The sequence below is a fragment of the Bos indicus genome, chromosome 2, assembly GCF_029378745.1.
Source record: "Bos indicus isolate NIAB-ARS_2022 breed Sahiwal x Tharparkar chromosome 2, NIAB-ARS_B.indTharparkar_mat_pri_1.0, whole genome shotgun sequence".
Taxonomy (NCBI): Eukaryota; Metazoa; Chordata; class Mammalia; order Artiodactyla; family Bovidae; genus Bos; species Bos indicus.
In genome coordinates this window covers 107,122,586-107,144,906 of record NC_091761.1, presented here as the reverse complement: position 1 = coordinate 107,144,906, position 22,321 = coordinate 107,122,586, and the positions used below count along the sequence as shown (strand labels likewise).

At 55.0% G+C, this 22,321-nt stretch overlaps 3 protein-coding genes across 23 annotated transcripts; 2 read left to right on the top strand and 1 right to left on the bottom strand.

Moving 5' to 3' along the window:
* The first annotated feature begins 72 nt into the window (after positions 1 to 72).
* ATG9A (autophagy related 9A) lies at positions 73 to 9,553 on the top strand. 14 transcript variants are annotated; one of them, XM_019977047.2, is made up of 16 exons: positions 73 to 230; positions 1,223 to 1,280; positions 1,706 to 1,837; positions 1,961 to 2,004; positions 2,528 to 2,592; positions 3,346 to 3,507; positions 3,691 to 3,832; positions 4,058 to 4,806; positions 4,891 to 5,044; positions 5,154 to 5,333; positions 5,731 to 5,979; positions 6,183 to 6,361; positions 6,468 to 6,585; positions 7,563 to 7,785; positions 7,988 to 8,133; positions 8,419 to 9,553. In XM_019977047.2, exons 3-16 carry the CDS (start codon positions 1,735 to 1,737, stop codon positions 8,422 to 8,424), a joined length of 2,520 nt encoding a protein of 839 aa, XP_019832606.1. In that variant the 5' UTR covers positions 73 to 230; positions 1,223 to 1,280; positions 1,706 to 1,734; the 3' UTR covers positions 8,425 to 9,553. The 14 variants fall into 14 exon arrangements, with proteins under 14 accessions (XP_019832606.1, XP_019832676.1, XP_019832619.1 ...); XM_019977117.2 differs by having other exon boundaries at positions 3,318 to 3,507; XM_019977060.2 differs by having other exon boundaries at positions 74 to 230; positions 1,226 to 1,280.
* A 223-nt stretch (positions 9,554 to 9,776) lies between these two features.
* ABCB6 (ATP binding cassette subfamily B member 6 (LAN blood group)) lies at positions 9,777 to 17,705 on the top strand. Of its 4 annotated transcripts, XM_019977037.2 has the most exons (19): positions 9,795 to 10,789; positions 11,088 to 11,225; positions 11,472 to 11,658; positions 11,855 to 11,956; positions 12,124 to 12,307; positions 13,108 to 13,229; positions 13,736 to 13,845; positions 14,030 to 14,095; positions 14,267 to 14,392; positions 14,533 to 14,609; positions 14,698 to 14,761; positions 14,872 to 14,957; positions 15,178 to 15,235; positions 15,809 to 15,913; positions 16,333 to 16,507; positions 16,651 to 16,763; positions 17,008 to 17,102; positions 17,176 to 17,244; positions 17,432 to 17,705. In XM_019977037.2, exons 1-19 carry the CDS (start codon positions 10,241 to 10,243, stop codon positions 17,535 to 17,537), a joined length of 2,532 nt encoding a protein of 843 aa, XP_019832596.1. In that variant the 5' UTR covers positions 9,795 to 10,240; the 3' UTR covers positions 17,538 to 17,705. The 4 variants fall into 4 exon arrangements, 1 of the variants encoding a protein (XP_019832596.1); XR_011561902.1 differs by lacking the exon at positions 16,651 to 16,763 and having other exon boundaries at positions 9,785 to 10,789; XR_011561904.1 differs by lacking the exons at positions 16,651 to 16,763; positions 17,176 to 17,244; positions 17,432 to 17,705 and having other exon boundaries at positions 9,777 to 10,789; positions 16,269 to 16,507.
* A 111-nt stretch (positions 17,706 to 17,816) lies between these two features.
* Positions 17,817 to 20,740, bottom strand: ZFAND2B (zinc finger AN1-type containing 2B). 5 transcript variants are annotated; one of them, XM_019977237.2, is made up of 10 exons: positions 20,646 to 20,740; positions 20,447 to 20,520; positions 20,102 to 20,196; positions 19,730 to 19,861; positions 19,449 to 19,600; positions 19,125 to 19,220; positions 18,989 to 19,049; positions 18,836 to 18,903; positions 18,449 to 18,521; positions 17,817 to 18,110 (listed from the first exon to the last, which is right to left on the bottom strand). In XM_019977237.2, the coding sequence occupies exons 2-10, from the start codon at positions 20,499 to 20,501 to the stop codon at positions 18,057 to 18,059; spliced, it is 786 nt and encodes a 261-aa protein (XP_019832796.2). In that variant the 5' UTR covers positions 20,502 to 20,520; positions 20,646 to 20,740; the 3' UTR covers positions 17,817 to 18,056. The 5 variants fall into 5 exon arrangements, with proteins under 5 accessions (XP_019832796.2, XP_019832812.2, XP_019832805.2 ...); XM_019977253.2 differs by having other exon boundaries at positions 17,817 to 18,214; positions 20,646 to 20,739; XM_019977246.2 differs by having other exon boundaries at positions 20,447 to 20,523; positions 20,646 to 20,727.
* Positions 20,741 to 22,321: the final 1,581 nt, after the last annotated feature.

Genomic DNA, 22,321 nt, shown 5'->3' with positions numbered 1-22,321 from the left:
CTTTAGTCCCGCCTCGGACGCCGAGCATTGGCCGTCGTGTCTCCACCCCCATGTTCATTGGCCAGGCTAACTGCGGCTGACAGTGAGTGGCAGACGCCGGGCCTAGCGCTCCCGGTCTGGTAGAGCCCAGTGGAGGCGACGGAGCCCCTGGAATCACCCGGGTCACCCTTCCTGAGGTGAAACGCGAGCCCGGTTACCGAAATCTCACGACCCGTGTCGGGCCTGGCCAGGTATGCCCGCGGAGTCCTAAGCGGACTTGCGGCGGGTAAGGGGGGAAGGGGCACCGCGGGCGGGGCGGAAGCGCGCAGCCGGAATGTTTTGATAGCGGGGGCGCGCGGACGGGGGCGCGCGTGAGCGGCGGGGCCGCGCGCAAGATTGTCCGCTGTTGGGAGCCGAGCCCTTGGCCTAGGGCCGGGCGGTCTAGGGGCGCGCTGGGCTCGGGTCGTGGCAGCTGGGTGTAGGAAGGCAACCCAGCTCAGCTTGGGGTATCGGCTGTCGGACTGGCTCGATTCTTCCAACGTCCGCAGGAACCCCTGAGCCCGGGCCCGGCTGACAGGGGCTCTATGGGCCCTGGGTCTACACTGACCCTGTGAGTGGTGAGTTCCCTGAGGGCTTGGTCAGATTCTTAGGATCCAGGGCTCTCACTAACTCGGGGAATCCCACTGGGGCCAGGCTGGGCAGTGCTGCACAGCTTCAGGGTCTGCACTGACTGGGTGAGTGCCACCTAGATCATGCCTGTCTCCGGGACCAAGGGAACCCACAGTTGAGCCAGGATCTGGGTCTACACTGACCCAGTCAGGATATCCCATCTAGGAACTTTGGCTGCCTGCTGGGTGTTTGCTAGGGAAGCAACGGCAGCTCCTTTTTAGGAGAGACTTTCTTCTTGGGTTTTGGGTTTGGGACTTTGCAGACCCCAAAAGGTCCACCTAAATCCTGAGGCTGAGGTGGGGCATGGAGAAACAGTCCAGCCCTGTACAGACTCAGTCTCCACAGGTTCATTAAGCCACAGCAAGGGACCCTAGAGTTGAATGAGTGGCCTCATATGAGGAGGATGTGTGCATAGCCTTAGGTTAGGAGGGGTGCCTCACAGCCTCCCTGCCACTTGCTTGGCTTCCCCTGAGTGGGGAGTGGGGGAGATTGGGGGGGTAGGGGGGAGTGGTAGGGTTGGGTTTATTTCTGTTTCCACTCCCCACTCTCTGGGGCCTGACACCTTCTCCTCCAGCAGCTGCAGAGCCAGGGCATCGAGGGCTGGAGTGGAGCTGACACTGTCCATGGAGCTGGTAGGGCCATGTGCTTATCTCAAACCTCTGTTTACAAAGTGCTTCCAAACTGCTAGTCTCTTGGGAAACCAGGGTTTCTCTAGGAGGGGAGTGGGACGGCCCCTTCTCTCCACTGAATAGAAGATGAAACAGACCCTGCTGCCCACCCCCGCAAAAGGGGCAGAGTCTGTCTTCAGGCCAGCAAGGCCTCAGCAGACTCTCAGTAAAGGCTACGGGAATGACTGACCTCATTGGTCAGTGAGTGTCTCCCAAGCCCTAAGCATGTTGCTCTCCTTGGGTTACTACTCTTCCTCTGCCTTTAATCCAAGACGACTAGTAGTGAAGACCAAGCCCAAGGATTCTTTCTCATTCATTTCTGTTCTAGTAGGCAGGAAGAAGATGAAGGCAGGTCTAAACCTGGGTCTCTCTTTCCTCTGTACCCACAGGTTGACAGGGTGGACAGGGGGCGGTGGTGATGGCGCAGTTTGACACTGAATACCAGCGCCTAGAGGCCTCCTACAGCGATTCACCCCCTGGAGAGGAGGACCTGTTGGTGCATGTTCCTGAGGGGAGCAAGTGTGAGTTCTTGGACATGACAGCCAGAACTGGGACTTGGGGGGGAGATTTGGTGGAGGGACGCTGAGGGAGCAAGGGGCTTGCGTTTCTTCGAGGCTCTGACATCTCTGCTCCTGTACCCACAGCACCTTGGCACCACATCGAAAATCTTGACCTCTTCTTCTCTCGAATATCCTTTGTGTCTCTGTGTTGGAGCTCTTGAACCTTCAGCCCCTCTCTAAGCCAGGCCCTTTGAGGGGAAGAACTTGGTGTGGGTTTGGCTCTAATCCCTTGAAGAAGAGTGGAGTGCACCTTGAACCTAAATAGAGGCCAGGGAAATAATGACAGTTATAAATAATAATATCTGACATCTATTAAGAGCCATGTGCATTGTACTTTGTAGTATTAATTTATAAGGAACCTCTCTGAGGGTGATTCTCTTGATGGTATGCTAATAATCGTAATAATTAATGTCTTTTGACTTTGTGTCAGTTCTTTGTTAAATACTTTACATGTACTATCTCAGACCTAACAATCCTATAAGACAGGTGCTACTATACTACTACAGACAGAAGCTTAGAGAGGTTAAGTAACTTGGCCAGAGTCACGTGGCTCGAAAGTGAGAGAGCCAGGACTTCATCTCAGATACATGACACCAAAGTCTGTGCTCTTAACTGCTGCCTCTACCGACCACTTTTTCTTAACAATCGCACGTTTATAATCTACACCAGAAGAATGGTTTCACTTGTATGCTCATCGGGGAGATCTTTGAGCTCATGTAAGTACAAGGATGGATGGTGTGGTGAAGGAACACATCACAGTGTTTCCTGTCTCTGAGCTCAGCTCCTGGCCCAAACTGCCAGTGCAACTAGGTGCAAGGCTCCAAACCGCAAACCTTTATAGTTTAAGGCTGGGTGTGACACCAAGTTTTACAGCCTTATCTTTTTTAATCAATCTTATAAGGAAGGCTTTCCAAGTCCTGTCTCTTCCACAAAGAGAAGTCAGCCTCATCAGAGCTCCAGTAGAATGAGCATGGTTCAGTCAGGAGGTATCAGATGCCAGATGCTTACTTGAGAAAAATGTCTCTGTTCTGCCTTGGATGTACCTTAGACCCGCTGCTGAGTAGAGGGGCTTCTAGGAGGAAGGAGCCATGTGGCTTTGCCAAAGAGTAAAGGGTGGAAAACCTGCCCTCCCTAAGAAAAGAATTCAAATCTGCAAAGGGGTTCTACAATCTCAACAGGAAATCAGGGACTGGGGACCAGAGACCACACAGTCTAAAAACCTTTAAAAGAGTGAGTGGTGGCAAAGATTACCATGAGATAGAAAAGCAGGCTGATTCTGTGGTACCTGAAGCTAAGAGCCAAAAACAGGTGCTGCCTTGGGTCTCCTGAGGCCACGCAGTAGAGAGAGGCCCTCCTTTTCCCCAGAGGCTGCTCCCTAGTCTTGGTCTGCCACTTCCAGACTCTCACTTTTTCCCGGTTATTTCACTGGTGTCTCTCTCAGACCGCACCCCCTCTGCCCAACTCCCCAGGCAGTTCCTCTTTGTGGTTGCCTTTACCACCTTCCTGGTCAGCTGTGTGGACTACGACATCCTATTCGCCAACAAGATGGTGAACCACAGTCTTCACCCGACCGAGCCCGTCAAGGTCACTCTGCCAGATGCCTTTCTGCCTGCCCAAGTCTGTAGTGCCAGGTAAGCACTACAGGTCAGAGGGCACTAGAGCCTGTAGTTCAGCTAGCAGGTCGGGGATGGGGTGTGAGGCGGTAACATTCCCCAGAACACAGGCTCAGCCTCTCCGAATCTTTCAGGACAACAGCATTTCTGCCCGGAGGCCTCAGGCCACACTCTTTCTCCCCTTCCCTGTTCCCCTACCAGGATTCAGGAAAATGGCTCCCTTATCACCATCCTGGTCATCGCTGGTGTCTTCTGGGTCCACCGGCTCATCAAGTTTATCTATAACATTTGCTGCTACTGGGAGATCCACTCCTTCTACCTGCATGCTCTGCGCATCCCCATGGTGAGACTGGGAAGCTGGGCAGTTAGCACCACAGTCCAGGATGTCTTCCACCGCCTGGGAAGGGTGGGGTATATTCCTGGGCATCAGGCAACCTCCTCCATCCTTGGCAGGTCAGGCAGGGTCTGCTTGAAGGCTCCCAAGGACCCCTGAGCCTTACAGCTCATGGAGGGCAAGGGGCTGAGGCAACCACTCCACCTTCCATCCCCCGTCTCTTCCCCACCCCAGTCGGCACTTCCATACTGCACATGGCAAGAAGTGCAGGCCCGGATCGTGCAGACCCAGAAGGAGCACCAGATATGCATCCACAAGCGTGAGTTGACAGAGCTGGACATCTACCACCGAATCCTCCGGTTCCAGAACTACATGGTGGCCCTGGTGAACAAGTCCCTCCTGCCCCTACGCTTCCGCCTGCCCGGTCTCGGGGAGGTTGTCTTCTTCACCCGGGGCCTCAAGTACAACTTCGAGCTGATCCTCTTCTGGGGACCTGGCTCTCTCTTTCTCAATGAATGGAGCCTCAAGGCTGAGTACAAACGTGGGGGGCAACGGCTGGAGCTGGCCCAGCGCCTCAGCAACCGCATCCTGTGGATCGGCATTGCCAACTTCCTGCTGTGCCCCCTCATCCTCATCTGGCAGATCCTCTACGCCTTCTTCAGTTATGCCGAGGTGCTCAAGCGGGAGCCGGGTGCCCTGGGTGCGCGCTGCTGGTCGCTCTACGGCCGCTGCTACCTCCGCCACTTCAACGAGCTGGAGCACGAGCTGCAGTCCCGCCTCAACCGAGGCTACAAGCCTGCGTCCAAGTACATGAATTGCTTCTTGTCACCGCTGCTGACACTGCTGGCCAAGAACTGCGCCTTCTTCGCTGGCTCCATCCTGGCCGTGCTTATTGCCCTCACCATCTATGATGAAGACGTGCTGGCTGTGGAACACGTCCTCACTACCGTCACACTCCTGGGGGTCACCGTGACCGTGTGCAGGTGGGCCAGGGCAGCAGGGGGGGAGCAGGCTGACTGTCATTTCCGGGGAGGGCTTCCGTCTCACCACAGCCCTGATCCCACCAGGTCCTTTATCCCAGACCAGCACATGGTGTTCTGCCCTGAGCAGCTGCTCCGCGTGATCCTCGCTCACATCCACTACATGCCTGACCACTGGCAGGGTAATGCCCACCGCTCGCAGACCCGGGACGAGTTTGCCCAGCTCTTCCAGTACAAGGCAGTGAGTGGAGTTGGAGTCAGGGCCTGCTAGAGACTGGCTGACAGCTCGGTGCCGAGGGCTGGTCTCCCTCCTGCTCTCTTGTGACCTCGATCCCTTTCTTCCTCTCTAGGTGTTCATCCTGGAGGAGTTACTGAGCCCCATTGTCACACCTCTCATCCTCATCTTCTGTCTGCGCCCACGGGCCCTGGAGATTATAGACTTCTTCCGCAATTTCACCGTGGAAGTTGTCGGTGTTGGAGACACCTGCTCCTTCGCTCAGATGGATGTTCGCCAGCATGGGCATCCCCAGGTATTAGGAAAGGAGCGGGGCAGTTGGCTAGAGGTGATGCTGGCCTATGCAGCATCTTGGGGCAAACTGCAAAAGATACCCCTTCTGAGCCAACGCATCACAGAGTGGCACCCAAAATGCACCAGGGCACACACGGCTTTGTAAACAGGAGCCTGGAGTGGATTATAGCCTTAAACTTGTACCCTTGGCCAAGCTCCCCTGAGAAAGGCACAAACCAAGCAGCTAACACAGTATGTGGCTACTCGCAGGGTGGCCACTAGGGCCCCTGGACAAAATACAGCAGTGCAGTGTGGTCTCTGTCCTCCAGGGGCAAGGCCTCCCCACTCTGCCGCAGGAAAGATACCAAAAGGGCTTCTGTAAGGGGCCAGTCCTGCTCACTGCAGCCTCCTTTGTGCAGTGGCTGTCCGGTGGGCAGACGGAGGCCTCAGTGTACCAGCAGGCCGAGGATGGGAAGACAGAGTTGTCACTCATGCACTTTGCCATCACCAACCCTGGCTGGCAGCCACCACGTGAGAGCACGGCCTTCCTAGGTTTCCTGAAGGAGCAAGTTCAGCGGGATGGAGCAGCTGCTGGCCTTGCCCAAGGGGGTCTGCTCCCGGAAAATGCCCTCTTTACGTCCATCCAGTCCTTACAATCCGAGTCTGAGGTGCGTTCCTAGGGACTAGGATATGATGGGCAGAGTGGATGCCAGGAGCTGGGACTTGAGGGTGTGGGGCAGAAGGGTCCACCCCGTCAGTTTCCTTCTCTCTGTTCATTCAGTCTGTGCCACTGGGTCCTAATGTGCAGAGTCGTCAGGGACCCAGAGGCCTCCCTGTGCCCTGAGAATTCTACCACCCCTTTTATTCACAGCCACTGAGCCTTATTGCAAATGTGGTAGCTGGCTCATCCTGCCGGGGACCCCCACTGCCTAGAGACCTGCAGGGCTCCAGGCACAGGGCTGAAGTTGCCTCTGCTCTGCGCTCCTTCTCGCCTCTGCAGCCTGGTCAGGCTCCCACGGGCCGGGCTCCCAGCACCATGACAGGCTCTGGGTGAGTAGCAGTGGGCCATGAGGGGAGGGTGTGGCAGTAGCCCCCAGCAGTTTGTGCCGGTCTCAGAAATGTTGATGACTGCTGTCTGTGCTGGCGGCGGGGACAGGGTGGATGCCAGGACAGCCAGCTCCGGGAGCAGCGTGTGGGAAGGCCAACTGCAGAGCCTGGTGCTGTCAGAATATGCATCCACTGAGATGAGCCTACATGCCCTCTACATGCACCAGGTGAGTGGGCAGGAAGGGGCAGGGCCGTAGAACCAAGGTGGCAGCTGAAAATAGAATTGAGGGTTTTAGACATGGAGAAGCAAGACATGGGCTCGAATCCCTTCTCTGCCATTTACCTGCTCTGCAATTTCCATTCCCCATGTTTCCTCTTCCCATCCTTTTCAGACAAGCTTACTTTCACCCAGGGCTTTTCCACACTTGTGGTTTCCCCTGCTAAGAATCCACTTCCCTGACATATCCACATGGCTCCCTCCTTCTCATTCAGGTCTGTACCATCTCTGGCCACCCTGAGTCAAAGCCTCCCTTGCCTAGGGATCTGAATCTTCCAGTTCTGTTTTTCTCTCCATAGCATTTAGCATCATCTGACACTGTATTTTTTGCTTATTTATTTGTTTATTGTCTATCTCTTCCCACCCCATCCAAGTATATAAGCCCCAGGGAGTGAGTTGGGGTTTTTGTCTATTTTGTTTACTGCTGTATCCCTAGCACCTAAAAGAGCTCCTGGCACTTAAATTCACAAACAATTTATTCTGGAATCAAATAACTGGGGAAAATGAGAGCCATTACAATCTGTGCACAGGCTTTTTCCTGGAATCTGCTGAGAATTTAACTTGGAAAACATTACATGTATTGTACATGTTATTAACACGACAGGTACTCTGAGTGAGTGGTTCTAGATGAGGCAATATAAATCAGAACTGGCCAATACCATGGTGGAGGGAAACTATTTTAGATACTCTTCTGTCCCCAACTGCTTCCCTTGTGGCTCAGCGAGTAAAGAATCCACCTGCAATGGGGGAGACCTGGGTTCGATTTCTGGGTTGGGAAGATCCCCCTGGAGAAGGAAAAGGCTACCCACTCCAGTATCCTGGCCTGGAGAATTCCACAAAATGTACAGTCCATGGGATAGCAAAGAGTCAGACACGACTGAGCAACTTCACTTTCTGTCCCCAACTAACGAATCCCCCACTTCTCAGCTCCACAAGCAGCAGGCCCAGGCTGAACCTGAGCGGCATGTGTGGCACCGCCGGGAGAGTGATGAGAGTGGGGAGAGTGCCCCTGAAGAGGGGGGAGAGGGGGCCCGGGCCACCCAGCCTATCCCCCGCTCTGCCAGCTATCCCTGTGCTGCACCCCGGCCTGGAGCTCCTGAGACCACTGCCCTGCAGGGGGGCTTCCAGAGGCGTTATGGAGGCATCACAGGTATGCACTGGGGGTACAGAAGACACAGAGCCTTCAGGGAAGAGTGGTCCTTCTGGGGCCTCTAGGGGAGGAAAGAGGTCAGAGGGACCAGATCCAAGGAGACTAGTCCCTCCCTGGTGCCTCCAACTCCCCCAGCAGCCCCAGAGCCCGTCTCCTCATTCCTGTCTGTGTGCAGACTAAGAGTACTCACTTGTGTCTGCAGATCCTGGCACAGTGCCCCGGGCTCCCTCTCACTTCTCTCGGCTGCCCCTGGGAGGATGGGCTGAAGATGGGCAGTCAGCATCAAGGCACCCGGAGCCTGTGCCTGAAGAGGGCTCAGAGGATGAGCTCCCCCCTCAGGTGCACAAGGTAAGGGCTCCAAGACCCGAAACCGACAGCCAGAAGTAGTAACTTCCAGGCTGAGGTCAAGGTTCTCATGTGAAGGGAGGTGGCCTCCTGAGCAAATGACGCTGCAACTTCTCCTCCAAAGTAGACTTCCTTCTCTCCCCTCACCAACTATGAAACCCAGGACTTGATTTCTCCTTTGCTTACCTGCCCCAGAATCAAAATTTCCTTTTCCTTTATATCCAGGCTTCTGTTGTGTAAGCAGATTGCTGAAGACCATCTCCATCACCAACCCATTTCTCTCCACAGGTATAGACAAGGCGGAGGAGGGTCCCTATGCCTCAGGATGGAGGCCGTCGTTGCCCTATCATCCCAGAGGAGGGTCCCTGTGCCCCAGGATGGAGGCCATTGCTGCCCTGCCATCCCATGCGTCCGTCATGGAGGGCTCCTGAGTGCTGCCTGGCTCCACGCGTGTGGTGTTTGTGTGTCCGTGCCTGGCCAAGGGAGGTGCCAATGCTGGGCTCGCCACAGCCCCAGGAGAGAGAGGGGGGCCTAGGAAACAGGGCACACGGGACTCTAGCCTCATCCCCAGGACCCCCCTTGGCTCAGAGTGTGGTGCTAGAAACTGGTCCCCAGCCCAGCCCCAGTACTGCCACCTTTGCACCCACCCCTGCAAGTCTCCAGAGGACTGCCCACCCCAGAAGCTGCCAAGCAGGGAGAACGTGTGCCAACTGTGGAGTGGGGAGGTTGGGCCTGGACCCTCAACCTCTGCAGCCTCCCTCCCCACCCCCGAACAGATGAGCAGCTCAGGCTGTGGCCCTTACCTCACCCCCAGTTCTCTCCCAGTGCTGCAGCCTGCTCACCTCTCCCCTGCTTCCTGCACATACATCACTGGCATGTTTGCCACTTGCTCCCCTTCTGTTCCTTTGCTCCCCCCTTCTGTTCAGCTTTTGCTTTGTGTTGGTGTGGAAGCTTTAGCTCCCAGCTCCCCTCATGCTATCTTTTGACACTAAGAAGGAAGGTTTCTAAACTGTGGAGCAGGGATGGAAAGTCTTTGCTGTCTTCTCCAACATTTTAGGATGGGCCCCTGGGAGACTTGAGGCCTTCCTGGCCCCCATTGCTGCTTATTGTACCCCGTACCACCTGCACATGGGATGGAAAGGGCCGGAGTGTGACTTCGGCTGTCTGTCTCCCAGCAAGAGCGCTCTGGCCTGCATCCCGCTGTCCCGAGACGGCGATGGAGGGGCAACAGGATGGCTTCGCCCTCTGCTGTGGGCTGCCGCATTGCATGCTGGGACCCAACTCCTTTCCCTCCCCCCGCCCCCCCTCCCCCAGCTCGTGTCCGCTGCGGGTGAGCGGTTGAACTACGCAGCCGAACTTACAGCGGAAAGGGGTGGGGGACCGTGTACAGCTTGACAACCTTTAATAAAGAAGGGACTGACTAGGTCGCGGCTTGTTGTCCGGAGCGGGCAGGGTTTGGAGGGGCAGGAGGAGTGGGGAGTCTGTGAACCACCCAGGTGGCTGGGAACTGCGTGTCCGCCCCGTGAGAAAGCTGGTCTATGCGATCACTTGGATATACCGACCTAGCGGGCGAGCAGAAGGGCAGCTTCCCGAACCATGGTTCCTTGGAGGTCAAGGACTTCAGCAGGACGTGCGGTCAGATTTCCCGCCCTGAGCACGTGACCATGCCGGCTCCGCCCGTCTATTTTGCCCTTTGCGTGCACCATCCCCCTCCTCGCCCCTTCGGAGACTTTCGGCCAATGGGGACCTGAGTAGGGGCCAGGGGCGGCCCCGGTGGGCGGGGCTGCTGAGGAAGAGAGTCGCTGGAGTCGGACGTTGAACACTCCCGTGGGCTCGGACCCGGCCGGAGGGCCACCTGCCGCGAGCAGCGGCCGAACGGCGGAGATAGCGTACGTGCCCGGCGTGAGTGCGTGGCGGCGGCGCGTGCGCGAAGCGAGTGGGTGGTGTGGCCGGGTCCACGTGCGACCCTGCCCGGCGACCCCCGCGGCTCAGCGCCCAGAGGATCCATGACCCGAGATACTCGGGATTCTGCGCCCCGCCCCGAGCGGCCGCCGCTCCAGTTCTTTTGTCCCTTAGTCCCCGCAGTCTCGGTCGGTGACCACGCATTGCCATGGTGACTGTGGGCAACTTCTGTGAGGCCGAGGGACCCGCGGGTCCGGTCTGGGCGAAGGGTGGGCTCAGCCCCTGCTTCTTCTTTACGCTCGTGCCCTCGATTCTGATGGCCCTGGGGGCTCTGGCCTTGGTGCCGGCTTTTCCCTGCAGACGTCCGGAGGGGCCTGGTGGCGCCGACAGGGTGTCTTGGGCAGCCGGCCCTCGCGTCGCTCCCTATGTGCTGCAGCTGCTTCTGGCCACACTTCAGGTAGCGCTGCCCCTAGCCGGCCTCGTTGGCCGGGTGGGCACTGCCCAGGGTGCCCCATTACCAGGCTACCTTTTCCTGGCTTCTGTACTGGGGACTGTGGCCAGCGCCTGTGGTCTGGCGATGCTCGTGACCGAACGGAGCCAGGCACTGCAGAAGCTAGCAATGGGCGTCTGGATCAAGTTCAGGCACAGTCCGGGTCTCCTGCTCCTCTGGACTGTGTCTTTTGCAGCCGAGAATTTGGCCCTGGTGTCTTGGAACAACCCACAATGGTGGTGGGCAAGGGCGAACTTGAGCCAGCAGGTGAGGGACCTCGTGGGGGGAGGGGGAAGCGTGGCGTGTTTGCTCACATTGCTTCCAGGCTTTTCAAATCCCTTTAAGAAAGGGAAGAAAGGAGGGGCCAGTGCTGCTGGGAGCTGATAGCCAGCTGGTGGGGAGTGGCAGTGCTGAGTCACTGTAGACTTTTTTAAAACCTATTAGATGCTGGGCCCCTGAAGAGGACCTGGGTGTGTGTACTACCCCAGTGCCCAGCCCTGTTACAAGTAGTGAAAATGGGACTTTGGCCCTCAGTGATAGTCTCCCCGCCTGTGTTTAATTCTAGGTTCAGTTTAGCCTGTGGGTGCTGCGGTATGTGGTCTCTGGAGGGCTTTTTGTCCTGGGACTCTGGGCCCCTGGACTTCGACCGCAGTCTTATACCTTGCGGGTCAATGAAGAGGATCAAGATGTAGAGAGGAGCCAGGTACATCTCAATTTCTAAAGCTTAGGGTCTATTGTAATTCCATTCCCCGTCATCATTTCTACTCATTGTAATAACTCACTTCTTTCCTAAATCTAAATCCCTGTTAGCCTTTCTGAGCCCATCAGGGGTCACGTGTGGGTCCAAGTTACCTGGGAGCTATAATCCCATACGTTTTCCTTAGGGGGTTTCTGGCTAATGCCATTTTGATTTCTGAGCTCCCCTCCCCTACATGTTTCACCATCCTAGGTTCCATCAACAGAGGGGCCACCGAGGTCTACCTGGCGAGACCTAGGCAGGAAGCTCCGCCTACTGAGTGGCTACCTGTGGCCTCGGGGGAGTCCAGCTCTGCAGTTTGTTGTGCTCATCTGCCTGGGGCTCATGGGGTTGGAGCGGGGACTGAATGTGTTGGTCCCCATCTTCTATAGGGACATAGGTGAGGGGGAGAAGGATGGGGTCAGCTTAGCACTCTGGTCCTTCATTGGCCTGGATGGTGGCAGAGACTAGCCCAGGGAAGTGTGACAGAGTTGAGAACTGGGTGGTTAGTAGAGGCTGTGGCTGGTGCCTAGGGCACTTTCTCCCAAAGAGAGTGCTAGGGTCTCTGAGTGGGCTTGGACTCATTTTCTCCATAGTGAACTTGCTGACCCAGAAGGCACCTTGGAACTCCCTGGTCTGGACGGTCATCATCTATGTCTTCCTCAAGTTCCTCCAGGGGGGTGGCACTGGCAGTACAGGTATGAGGGACTCTGCTCTCACCCCGGTTGGTATTGGCCGCTGTCCCTCCTCCCACAGGCATCCCTCCCCCAGGCCCCTCGGTGCTCTCAGACCTTTCACATCTTGCTGCTGGGCTGACGTCATTGGGCCGCTCAGCCCTACTGAGGCCTTCCCTGGCTCCCCGCAGGCTTCGTGACCAACTTGCGCACGTTCCTGTGGATCCGGGTGCAGCAGTTCACCTCGAGGCAGGTGGAACTGCGCCTCTTCTCCCATCTGCACGAGCTTTCACTGCGCTGGCACCTGGGGCGCCGCACAGGGGAGGTGCTGCGGATCGTGGACCGGGGCACGTCCAGTGTCACGGGGCTGCTCAGGTGCCATGCCAATGGAAAGGGAGGGCAGGGCTGGGGACGCTGGTGGAGGGGCTGTCAGGACAACTCACCCAGCTGGAGGAGTTGCCTCTCTGTCCTCTTTTTTCTTCTGAAATTATAAAATTAATATACACATGCCCTCATAATAATTCCAATGAAGCAGACAGAGCAAATCTCTCTTGAATTCCACTCACTAGAGGTTCCCACTCTGTGTAGTATGTAGAGTTCTGCTTTTTTGCATTTTTTTACATATGTACATGTAGAACTAGTAGGTATTGTGGAGGTGTTTCCTAAAACAGATGGTATCATGATGTAGGTGTCATTTCTCAGAATGGCTTTATTATCAAAATGTTAGGGAGATGTGTTCTTATCTGGGCTTCCCTGGTGGCTCAGTGGTAAAGAATCTGCCTTCCAAGCAGGAGAGGCAGGTTCAATCTCTGGGTTGGGAAGATCCCCTGGAGAAGGAAATGGCAACCCATTCCAGTATTCTTGCCTGGAGAATTCCATGGACAGAGGAGCCTGGCATGCTACAGTCCCCAGGGTTGCAAAGAGTCAGACACAACTTAGTGATTAAACAACAACATTCTCATTCATACGTGAAGATCTTTCTCATGCATTGTAATTGATCCAAAGCATTCTATGGTTTATTGAGCCATAATAAGGGGCATTGATTCTTAAGGGGCATTTAGCTTGATTCTAGTCTGTTGCTATGGAAAACAAAACACTATGGCAAAATCCTCCTAGGTAGAATTGCTGGCTCTGAGCCCTTAAACTATTCTTCATTGCTTGACTTTGCCTCCTAGCTACCTAGTATTCAACATCATTCCCACACTGGCCGACATCATCATTGGCATCGTCTACTTCAGCATGTTCTTCAATGCTTGGTTTGGCCTCATTGTGTTCCTGTGCATGGGTTTTTACCTTGGTGAGTGATGAGAGATGGTTTGATGAAACCATCTCCCTGAACCATTTATGGAGTACCTTGAACATGAGTCCTGCCCCAACTCAGATGGCCCAGCTTTGAGAGGCTGTAGATAGTGGGCTCCAATAGGCTCCTGCTGCTCCCCAGTGTGATGGATGAGCATCTTCTGTCACGGAAACCCCAACTCTCCCTAGGGAAGGACATCCTGGTCACTTTAGATTCCCGCTGTGAATCTCAAGTCAAGGAGGAACTTCATGTGATAGGATGCAGCTTGCTTCCATTGGTTCACCAAAACTGTTTTCACACAGGCTTTATGCGGACTGTGATGATGTATTGGACACAGCCCCTTCCCTCAGGGAGCTTAAGACTCCCTTCCTTGGGAATCTGGGCCCCTGGGTTATAGCACAGGGTTATTGTACACGTGACCAGCAGCAGACATACATGTGGTCACTGCTGCTGGGAGTGACTTGCTCTCTTCTGTTCCCTCTCCCTCTCCTGTCACTCTCTAGCCCTGACCATTGTGGTCACTGAGTGGAGAACAAAGTTTCGACGGGCTATGAACATGCAGGAGAATGCTACCCGGGCCCGGGCTGTGGACTCTTTGCTAAACTTTGAGACGGTAACGGAGACCTCAGTGGCAGTTTTGTGAGGTTTGGAGATGTAGAGGAGTGTGCCTGGGGTCATTGGGGCTGACAAGGAGCAGGGAGGATGCGAAGTGTGCTGCTTACAATCAGGGAGGAAGGATGGGGAATGGAGCTGAAAGCTGTGGCTGTGTGAAACAGCACTGGTTTGAAATTCATCAGGTGAAGTATTACAACGCAGAGAGTTATGAAGTGGAACGCTATCGTGAGGCCATCATCAAATATCAGGTGAGGATGCTGGTTTGAGGCCTACTGAGAGCAACAGCCAGGACTTGTGGAATCACCAGGCCTGAGAGGAGTAAAATTTGGGCTGTGAGGTTGATGTGCCTGGGCCCAGGTTGGGATTTGGTGACTGTCAACATGTATATGACATTCCTTCCTTGTTTGTCATTGCCCAAGAGTTTAGAGTGGAAGTCAAATGCTTCACTGGTTCTGCTAAATCAGACCCAGAACCTGGTGATTGGACTTGGGCTCCTCGCCGGCTCCCTGCTTTGTGCTTACTTTGTCACTGAGCAGAAGCTACAGGTGAGGGAACTGTCCTGGGCCTGGGTACTTTGTCTAGGCCATCAGGTTCATGGGTGGGAAGGAGGTAGCGGGTAGCTAGTGGGCAGGGTGACAGCCCACCAGCCTCCTGTGACCCTGTCCTCATCCCTGTATGTCCACAGGTCGGGGACTTTGTACTGTTTGGCACCTACATCATCCAGCTGTACATGCCTCTCAACTGGTTTGGCACCTACTACAGGTAACCTGATGCCAGCCCTCACCTGTCCAGGGTGCACTGTTATCTCCCCAGCTCCCGAGAGGAGCTCCAACCAGCCCTCTTCTTGCAGGATGATTCAGACCAACTTCATCGACATGGAGAACATGTTTGACCTGCTGAAAGAGAAGACAGAAGTGAGTGAGGAGAGAGGAGTGGGTTTGTAGGGAGTGGGAGCTGGCATGGTGTTCCTCGTGTCTGGAAGATACCAGGCCTGTAATGGCACACAATGGTGGCACTCTCCCAGGTGAAGGACCTTCCCGGCGCAGGGCCCCTTCGCTTTCAGAGGGGTCAGATTGAGTTTGAAAACGTGCACTTCAGTTATACTGATGGGTGAGCCCCTCCCCTTCCACTGTCCCGCAGTCCCCTTTCCGTGTCCATTTACACACTGCTCCTCCCCTTGCCCCGCCCTCCCCCCACCCCGCTTCTCAGCCCACCACCATCTGGGAAGACAGCCTGAGTGAGAGGTAGCAGGGCCCAGTAGTAGCTCTCGTGGTGGAGGGGACCCTGGCAGTACAGCCAGCCTGTCGACCATGCTCACCCTTCCTTGCAGGCGGGAGACCCTGCAGGATGTGTCCTTCACCGTGATGCCTGGACAGACACTGGCCCTGGTGAGAGGAGACCCAGCCAGCTGACCCAGACTCCTTGAGCTTCCCTTATTTCAGTGCCCATGGTAGCTGGGGACCCAGGCTGTGGAGGTCAGAGAGCCATGTCTTATTGGGTCACAGTACTGAATGTGGCAGCCTCCATGGACATTGATGGCCTCTTGGAGAGAAAGCCTTAAAAGCCAATGGGCCTGAGAATGTTTTTCCTTCCTTTTTAAAAAAATTTTTTTTTTTTTTTGGTTGTGGTGGCTCTTAATTGCTGTGTGAAGGCTTTCTCTAGCTGCAGTGAGCAGGAGCTACTCTGTTGCAGTGCACAGGCTTCTCATTGTGGTGGCTTCTCCTGTTACAGAGCACAGGCTTCAGGCACATGGGCTTCAGGAGTTGCAGCACGCAGGCTCAGTAGTTATGGCTCTCGGGCTCTAGAGTACAAGCTCAGTAGTTGTGGTGCATGGGCTGAGGTGCTCCGAGACATGTGGAATCTTCCCAGACCAGGGAGCAAACCCATGTGCCCAGGTGGGCAGATTTTTAGCCACTGCACCACCAGGGAAGTCCTTTCTCCCTCTGTTTTTCATGCAACAGGTGGGCCCATCGGGAGCGGGGAAGAGCACAGTTTTGCGTCTGCTATTTCGCTTCTATGACATCAGCTCCGGCTGCATCCGAATAGATGGGCAGGATGTTTCACAGGTAAGGATGCTCGAGGGAAGACTATAATTTATGGGCCCATATGTGAAAGAATGGTGGGTGCTGGGCATCCAGGGAGTAGAGAAAGAGCTGTCACCCCTGCAAAAAGCTGGGTCAGGAGACCTCAGCCTTTCTAGCGGCACATGGTCTGTATAAGGAAAGTAGTCATAGGAGTGATTCCTAGGATGCCGTATGAGGCACAAAGATCTGCAGCCATCCAGGGCAGCAGGGAGAGAAAATGAATTTACTATCAACAGGGAAACAGAGAGATTAAGTGACTTGCCCACGCAGCTGAGGTCTGGGGAGGTGAAGGCAGGACTCTCATGCAGAGTCTCTCATCTCATGTGCTTCCCACCAGCCCATCCTACCTTCCAGGCCTGGAGGGATCTCACAGGCCAGAGTATATGGTCTTTTGGCCCCAGGTGACCCAGGCCTCTCTCCGGTCTCACATTGGAGTCGTGCCCCAGGACACTGTCCTCTTCAATGACACCATTGCCAACAATATCCGCTACGGCCGCATCACAGCTGGGAACGACGAGGTGAAGGCTGCGGCTCAGGCTGCAGGCATCCACGACACCATCACAGCTTTCCCTGAAGGTGAGCCTCCCCTTCAGGGTCTACCCCCACCCAGTTCAGGCCTGTTACTGCCTCTGACATCCATTCTACCCCGTCCTTGCCCATCTGGTCACAGAAACCATGTGTAGTACATGTGACTTGAGAGAGGTGGGCAATTTCCGCAGGGTATGATACCCAGGTGGGCGAGCGGGGACTGAAGCTGAGTGGTGGGGAGAAACAGCGTGTCGCCATCGCTCGCACCATTCTCAAGGCTCCAGACATTGTTCTGCTGGACGAGGTGAGGGCCCTGAGATGCTTTGTCCCCCTCCTTCCTCCCTGAGCCTGTGCCCAGCCATTCCTGCTGAACACCGTTCTTCATGTAGGAGAGCCAGCACAAATGCATGTTTTACAAAAATACATAACAGTTTTCAAGCGCAAAACAAGGTCCTTTTTGATTCCTGAGGCCTCAGCCAGCCACTTGCATCCTCCTCCCACCAGGGATCTGGTGGGAGGGACAGTTTTACCTAAGTCCCTCTCTGTAGGCAACGTCTGCGTTGGATACCCATAATGAGAGGGCCATCCAAGCTTCTCTGGCCAAAGTCTGTGCCAACCGCACCACCATCGTGGTGGCACACAGGTATGGGACAGGCAGCAGGTGGGGTCCCCCTCGGGTGTCGTGGTGGGTGACTGACTGACCTCTGACCTCTCAGGCTCTCCACGGTGGTCAGTGCTGACCAGATCCTTGTCATCAAGGATGGCCGCATCGTGGAGCGAGGACGGTAAGGGACACAGCATGATAAACAGGGAAGGGCCTCTGAAGTGGGGGCCCCAAGGAAAGGTCGTGGAATCCCAGGGGTTTCTGGAAGGATCTCCCTCACCAGTTCCTCGTCATCTCAGACTGGTGGCGAGGACTCTTGGGGTATAAATAACAGTTGGTTGGGACTTACATTTTTCTCCTTGCCCCAGGCACGAGGCTCTGCTGTCCCGAGGTGGGGTGTATGCTGACATGTGGCAGCTACAGCAGCAGGGACAAGAAGTCCCTGAAGACACCAAGCCCCAGACTAAGGCATGATGACAAAAGGTGTGGCCACTTCCTTCCTGAAGGATAGCTCTGAGGGGAATACACTGTATCCCTCTTCCCTGCCATGTTTCATCCTGGTCTTGGTGCTAGCTACAGTGATGGAACGGGGACTTTCAGAAGAGCATTGTGGGGGAAATAAAAGTGTGGACTGTGTTAGGATCACTGACTTTGTGGTGTGGGGAACTACAGCAGGCCTCCACGGCAGGTCAGATGAGCATTCTTGATGGGACTCTTCTGTTTTTGATTGGAAAAGAGAAAGAAACACACCACTTTGTTGTCTTACAGACTGCCCATCCTTTATTGTTTCTAGGCCCCCCTCCCTGCCCCCTATACATGGAGGGGAGCCCCAGTATATGGGGGATGACAAGATGCAGGGGGGCCGAGTGGGACCTGGCCAGGGAGCAGTTCAGAGCGGCTCACTCCCATGCAGCTGGAGCGGCCAGCAGAGCCCTCTGTAGGCTCAGCTCCACATGCTGTTTCTCCAGATGCTCCCTGGAGGTGGCCTCCACGTCACTCCTCTTCGTCTTCACTCTGGCTGCTCCGGGCCTCCTCTCCCTGTGGACCCTAGAGGTGTGAGGGCCACAGTCTTCCTCAGCTGAGCCTCCCTCCCCAAGCCCAGGACCCTAGCACAGGTTGCAGTTGGACGGCTTCAAGCTGCGGCTTTGAGCCTGGAGCAAGGGGAAGGGAAGGAGAGGAAGACAGGGTGCAACGTCAAGGAAATGAGGGACAGTCCTTACTGCAGAGCTCAGCATGCGCTATGAGTGGAGTCATAAGGAAAATAAAAGGATAAACACCATCATAAACTCTACCACTTGGAAGAACACCCTCCCTGCCTTCCCCCCTACCCCGAAAACTCCTTACTTACTCCCAGCACAGGGCCCATCTCTACGCCATCCTCATACCTGCTGCTGTCGGTATTCTGCCTCACTGGCCGATAGTGCTTGTGCTAAAGCTAAGTCTTCTTCCTCCTGAGAACTGGGAGGGAGGAACAGCTTAATTAGTATCTAAAATGTGAGCATCTCCTCTGTTAGGCATCACTGTGCTGAGCCCTTCTAAGTACTGTTTCAATTCTCACATGTAGGTTTTTACAGGATGTTGGTATTGTCCTTATTTTATTGAACATATTAAGACCCTAATGGGCCAAAGAACTTGTCCAAGGTCATATAGTTCAAAAACTTAATTTTGAGCCCAAGTTCCTATTATCCTGCATTGGATGACAGCAGTCCCACCTCCCTCCCTCCAAACTGAGCCTTCATCCACACCCCACCCTTTTACCAGTGAGTAGGTACCTTGGGACCTGGGGTTTGGTCTCTGCCAGGGACAGTTCCAGGGCTCGTTGCAGAGCCTCATCCTCACTCTGCAAAAGGAAAAATAAGACCAGGTGCCTTGGACTTCACTCTCTGTGGGTCTGCTTCTGTCCATCCAACCTCTGCCCCACTCACCAAGCCACTTTGCAAAGTAATCACTGGAGCGGCTGTCCGGGTTGGAGACTGAGTTTTGGCTCTATGGCAGATATTCAAGAGGCTCAGGTCAAAGATGCGAAGGGAAAAAAGGGGGAGGGGAAACAGGCAGGCCTACCTGCTGGTAGAGGAAGAGGAAGGCAAGGTCTGGTTTGGGCTGGGGGTGGTCTTTGTAGAAGAAGCCAGGGTTTGTGCTCTGGAGATGGCAGCCAGTCTGTAGGAAGAGACACTTTGGGCATGCCTCCAGGCACCTTCAGCTTACAAGTTCCTCCCACCCCTGACCCAGGAAGTCAGGAGGGGAGCTCCTCCAAAAGATCTGGAAAACATGCACTTGAAAAAGAAAAGACTCCCTAGCCAAAGGAGATAGGGTGAAGCTTCCCAACTGTTAGGACAAAGGTTCATTCAGGTCCCAAAGGCAAGTAGAGAACTTGGTTGCAATTACCCTGCCCTACTGGTGGGGTGCCCCTCCCCAGAGCAATCATGGTCCAGTGGGTGACGGTGCTTGATGCAGAAATTTCGGCCACAGAGGTCGCAGGTCAGTTTCATCATTTCCCGCTGCCGGCAGCCAGCGCGTTCACACTTATTGGTGAAGATCTGAGGTGGAGTAGGAAGGATTGTCTCTGCTGAGATCTCTGCTCCCTTTTCAGTCCTGTCCTAACAGCTGTGCAGAGTTCCAGGCGTTTGTAGTCCCATGTGACCATGGTTGATCCCTCTAACACTTACCTTACGTTTTTGTTGAGCTGGATCTGAGCGACAGTCTCGGTCAATGTGCTCCCCAACAGCACGGTCAGGGGACTCCCCTCTGGCCACAGGTACAGGCACGTTACAGAGCGGGCATACAGGTACCTGGATATCCTATAGTTAGGGAGCAGGGTTCGGTCTGTGGCCTACTCCCAGTCCAGCCAGATCTTTGGTCCTGAGAGAATCCCCCTGAAAGAGCCTGGACATGCCCTCCATAAACGCAAAAGGAAATAATGTTCCCAGCACTGAGCCTCAAGAAGACAATAAAGGAGGGGAAATGTGAGGCGGAGGGCTTCCGGAGATTTTGCACGCATCCTCCACCCGCCCCCTTTCATCCTCAGACCGCCCCCTCACCTTTTGGTAAGCAGATCCACAGTGATGCTGGGCGTAGGCCACATGGTCTGCGCAGAAGATGCCCGAACAGGCATCGCACTTGAGCGGCAGAAAATCTGCAGGAAATGGGTCAGACTGCAGGTCCAGTGGGACCTCGACGTTCCTGCTCACTCAAGCCTTCCACTCAGGGGCAGGAAAACACTGCCGTACTAGGAACCAACTGGACCCTGGCCCTACTCCACTATCTCCTACGCCACGCCCCAAGCTCGAGCCCCGCCCTCCTCGGGCACTGCCAGCCCAGGAGCCCGCCAGTCCGCCCGGCCCCGCCTCTCGCGTGCTCCGCCCCTCACCCCTTCACCCGCTTACCCAAGCGCTTACAGCTCGGCTCCGAACAGTGAGCCCCAAGGTCCGGAAACTCCATCGCCGGGCCGGACGGGGACCTGCTGGGAGAGGACGCGATGCTGAGCTCCCCGAGGGCTCCAGCTCTGGGTCCAAATCGCGACCCCGTACTCTGGGGGGAACTCCTTGTCCCGCCCCTTCCTCCCCCCGACCCAGCCCGCTTTACCGGAGCGTCAGAGCCTCCCGGACCGCAGTTCTCACTCCTCCCTTGGCGCGCGCGGGCGCGTGACGTCATCGCGCAGGGCGGGCACGTCCCTCGCTGTCGGCGGGGGCGGGGCGCATCCCGGAAGAGCCGAGGGTCGCCCCTCCTGTTTTGCCAGGCGTCCGGGAGCTGGATGGTGTCTCCAGGGCTACCGAGTGGCCGCGGGTGGGTTTGGCCTCGAAGGCGTTAGGGCGGGCGAAGACAAGGAGAGATTACATCTTCGAGGCTCAGGTGGTTTGGGGTCTTTCACAACTGGGTCCTTCGCCTGCTTCTCGGCACCCTCCCCCAGCCATTTAGTTCACAATCGCTGCTATACCTACTCTACGAACTGAAAACACCCATGTTTCTGTGAGATACACATTTTTCTTCAGAGCCGTAGCTCCTCCACGTTTGGTTTCGCTGTCCTTTGGTAAGACTTCTCTGACCTTCCTCAGTTTGAGCCCAGTGCATCTCTTGTGGTTTCCCGTCGTTCTTTTCTAGCATCCTATCACCTTATTGTAATCATCTCTTCTCTCACTCCCTCACTGCCCCCTTCCCACATAAATATAGTGGTAAGACGAACCACGTCTGCCTTCCCTTGAGTCGGGCCCAGCACCCAGTGCAGTGCCTGGAACTGTGAATCACCTGCTTTAAAATGCGGATTCCTGAGCTCCCGCCCCCTCCCCACCCCCGGAAGCACGGGAGAGAATTCAGACATTATCCATTTACTACAATTTGAAAAACACATGCCTGGAATATTCTGAATGCTTACTTAATGTTTCTTGAATGAAGCTAGAGAGTCGCTGGATTGGTGTCCTGCGTGACCCTAGGGAGCCCCAGGTTGAGACTTCCATTTTTACACATTTTCTCACATGCCTCTCTGGCCCTTCGTGCATGGGCTTGCTTGCCCTCAGTTCAGCTCAGTCACTCAGTCGTGTCCGACTGTTTGCGACCCCATGAATCGCAGCACGCCAGGCCTCCCTGTCCACCAACTTCCTGAGTTCACTCAGACTCACGTCCATTGAGTCAGTGATCCCATCCAACCATCTCATCCTCTGTCGTCCCCTTCTCCTCCTGCCCCCAACCCTCCCAACATCAGTTTTTTCCAATGAGTCAACTCTTCGCATGAGGTGGCCAAAGTACTGGAGTTTCAGCTTCAGCATCATTCCCTCCAAAGAAATCCCAGGGCTGATCTCCTTCAGAATGGACTGATTGGATCTCCTTGCAGTCCAAGGGACTCAAGAGTCTTCTCCAACACCACAGTTAAAAGCATCAATTCTTCGGCGCTTACCCTTCTTCACAGTCCAACTCTCACATCCATACATGACCACAGGAAAAACCATAGCCTTGACTAGACGGACTTTGTTGGCAAAGTAATGTCTCTGCTTTTCAATATGCTATCTAGGTTGGTCACAACTTTCCTTCCAAGGAGTAAGCGTCTTTTAATTTCATGGCTGCAGTCACCATCTGCAGTGATTTTGGAGCCCCCAAAAATAAAGTCTGACACTGTTTCCACTGTTTCCCCATCTATTTCCCATGAAGTGATGGGACCAGATGCCATGATCTTTGTTTTCTGAATGTTGAGCTGTAAGCCAACTTTTTCATTCTCCACTTTCACTTTCATCAAGAGGCTTTTTAGTTCCTCTTCACTTTCTGCCATA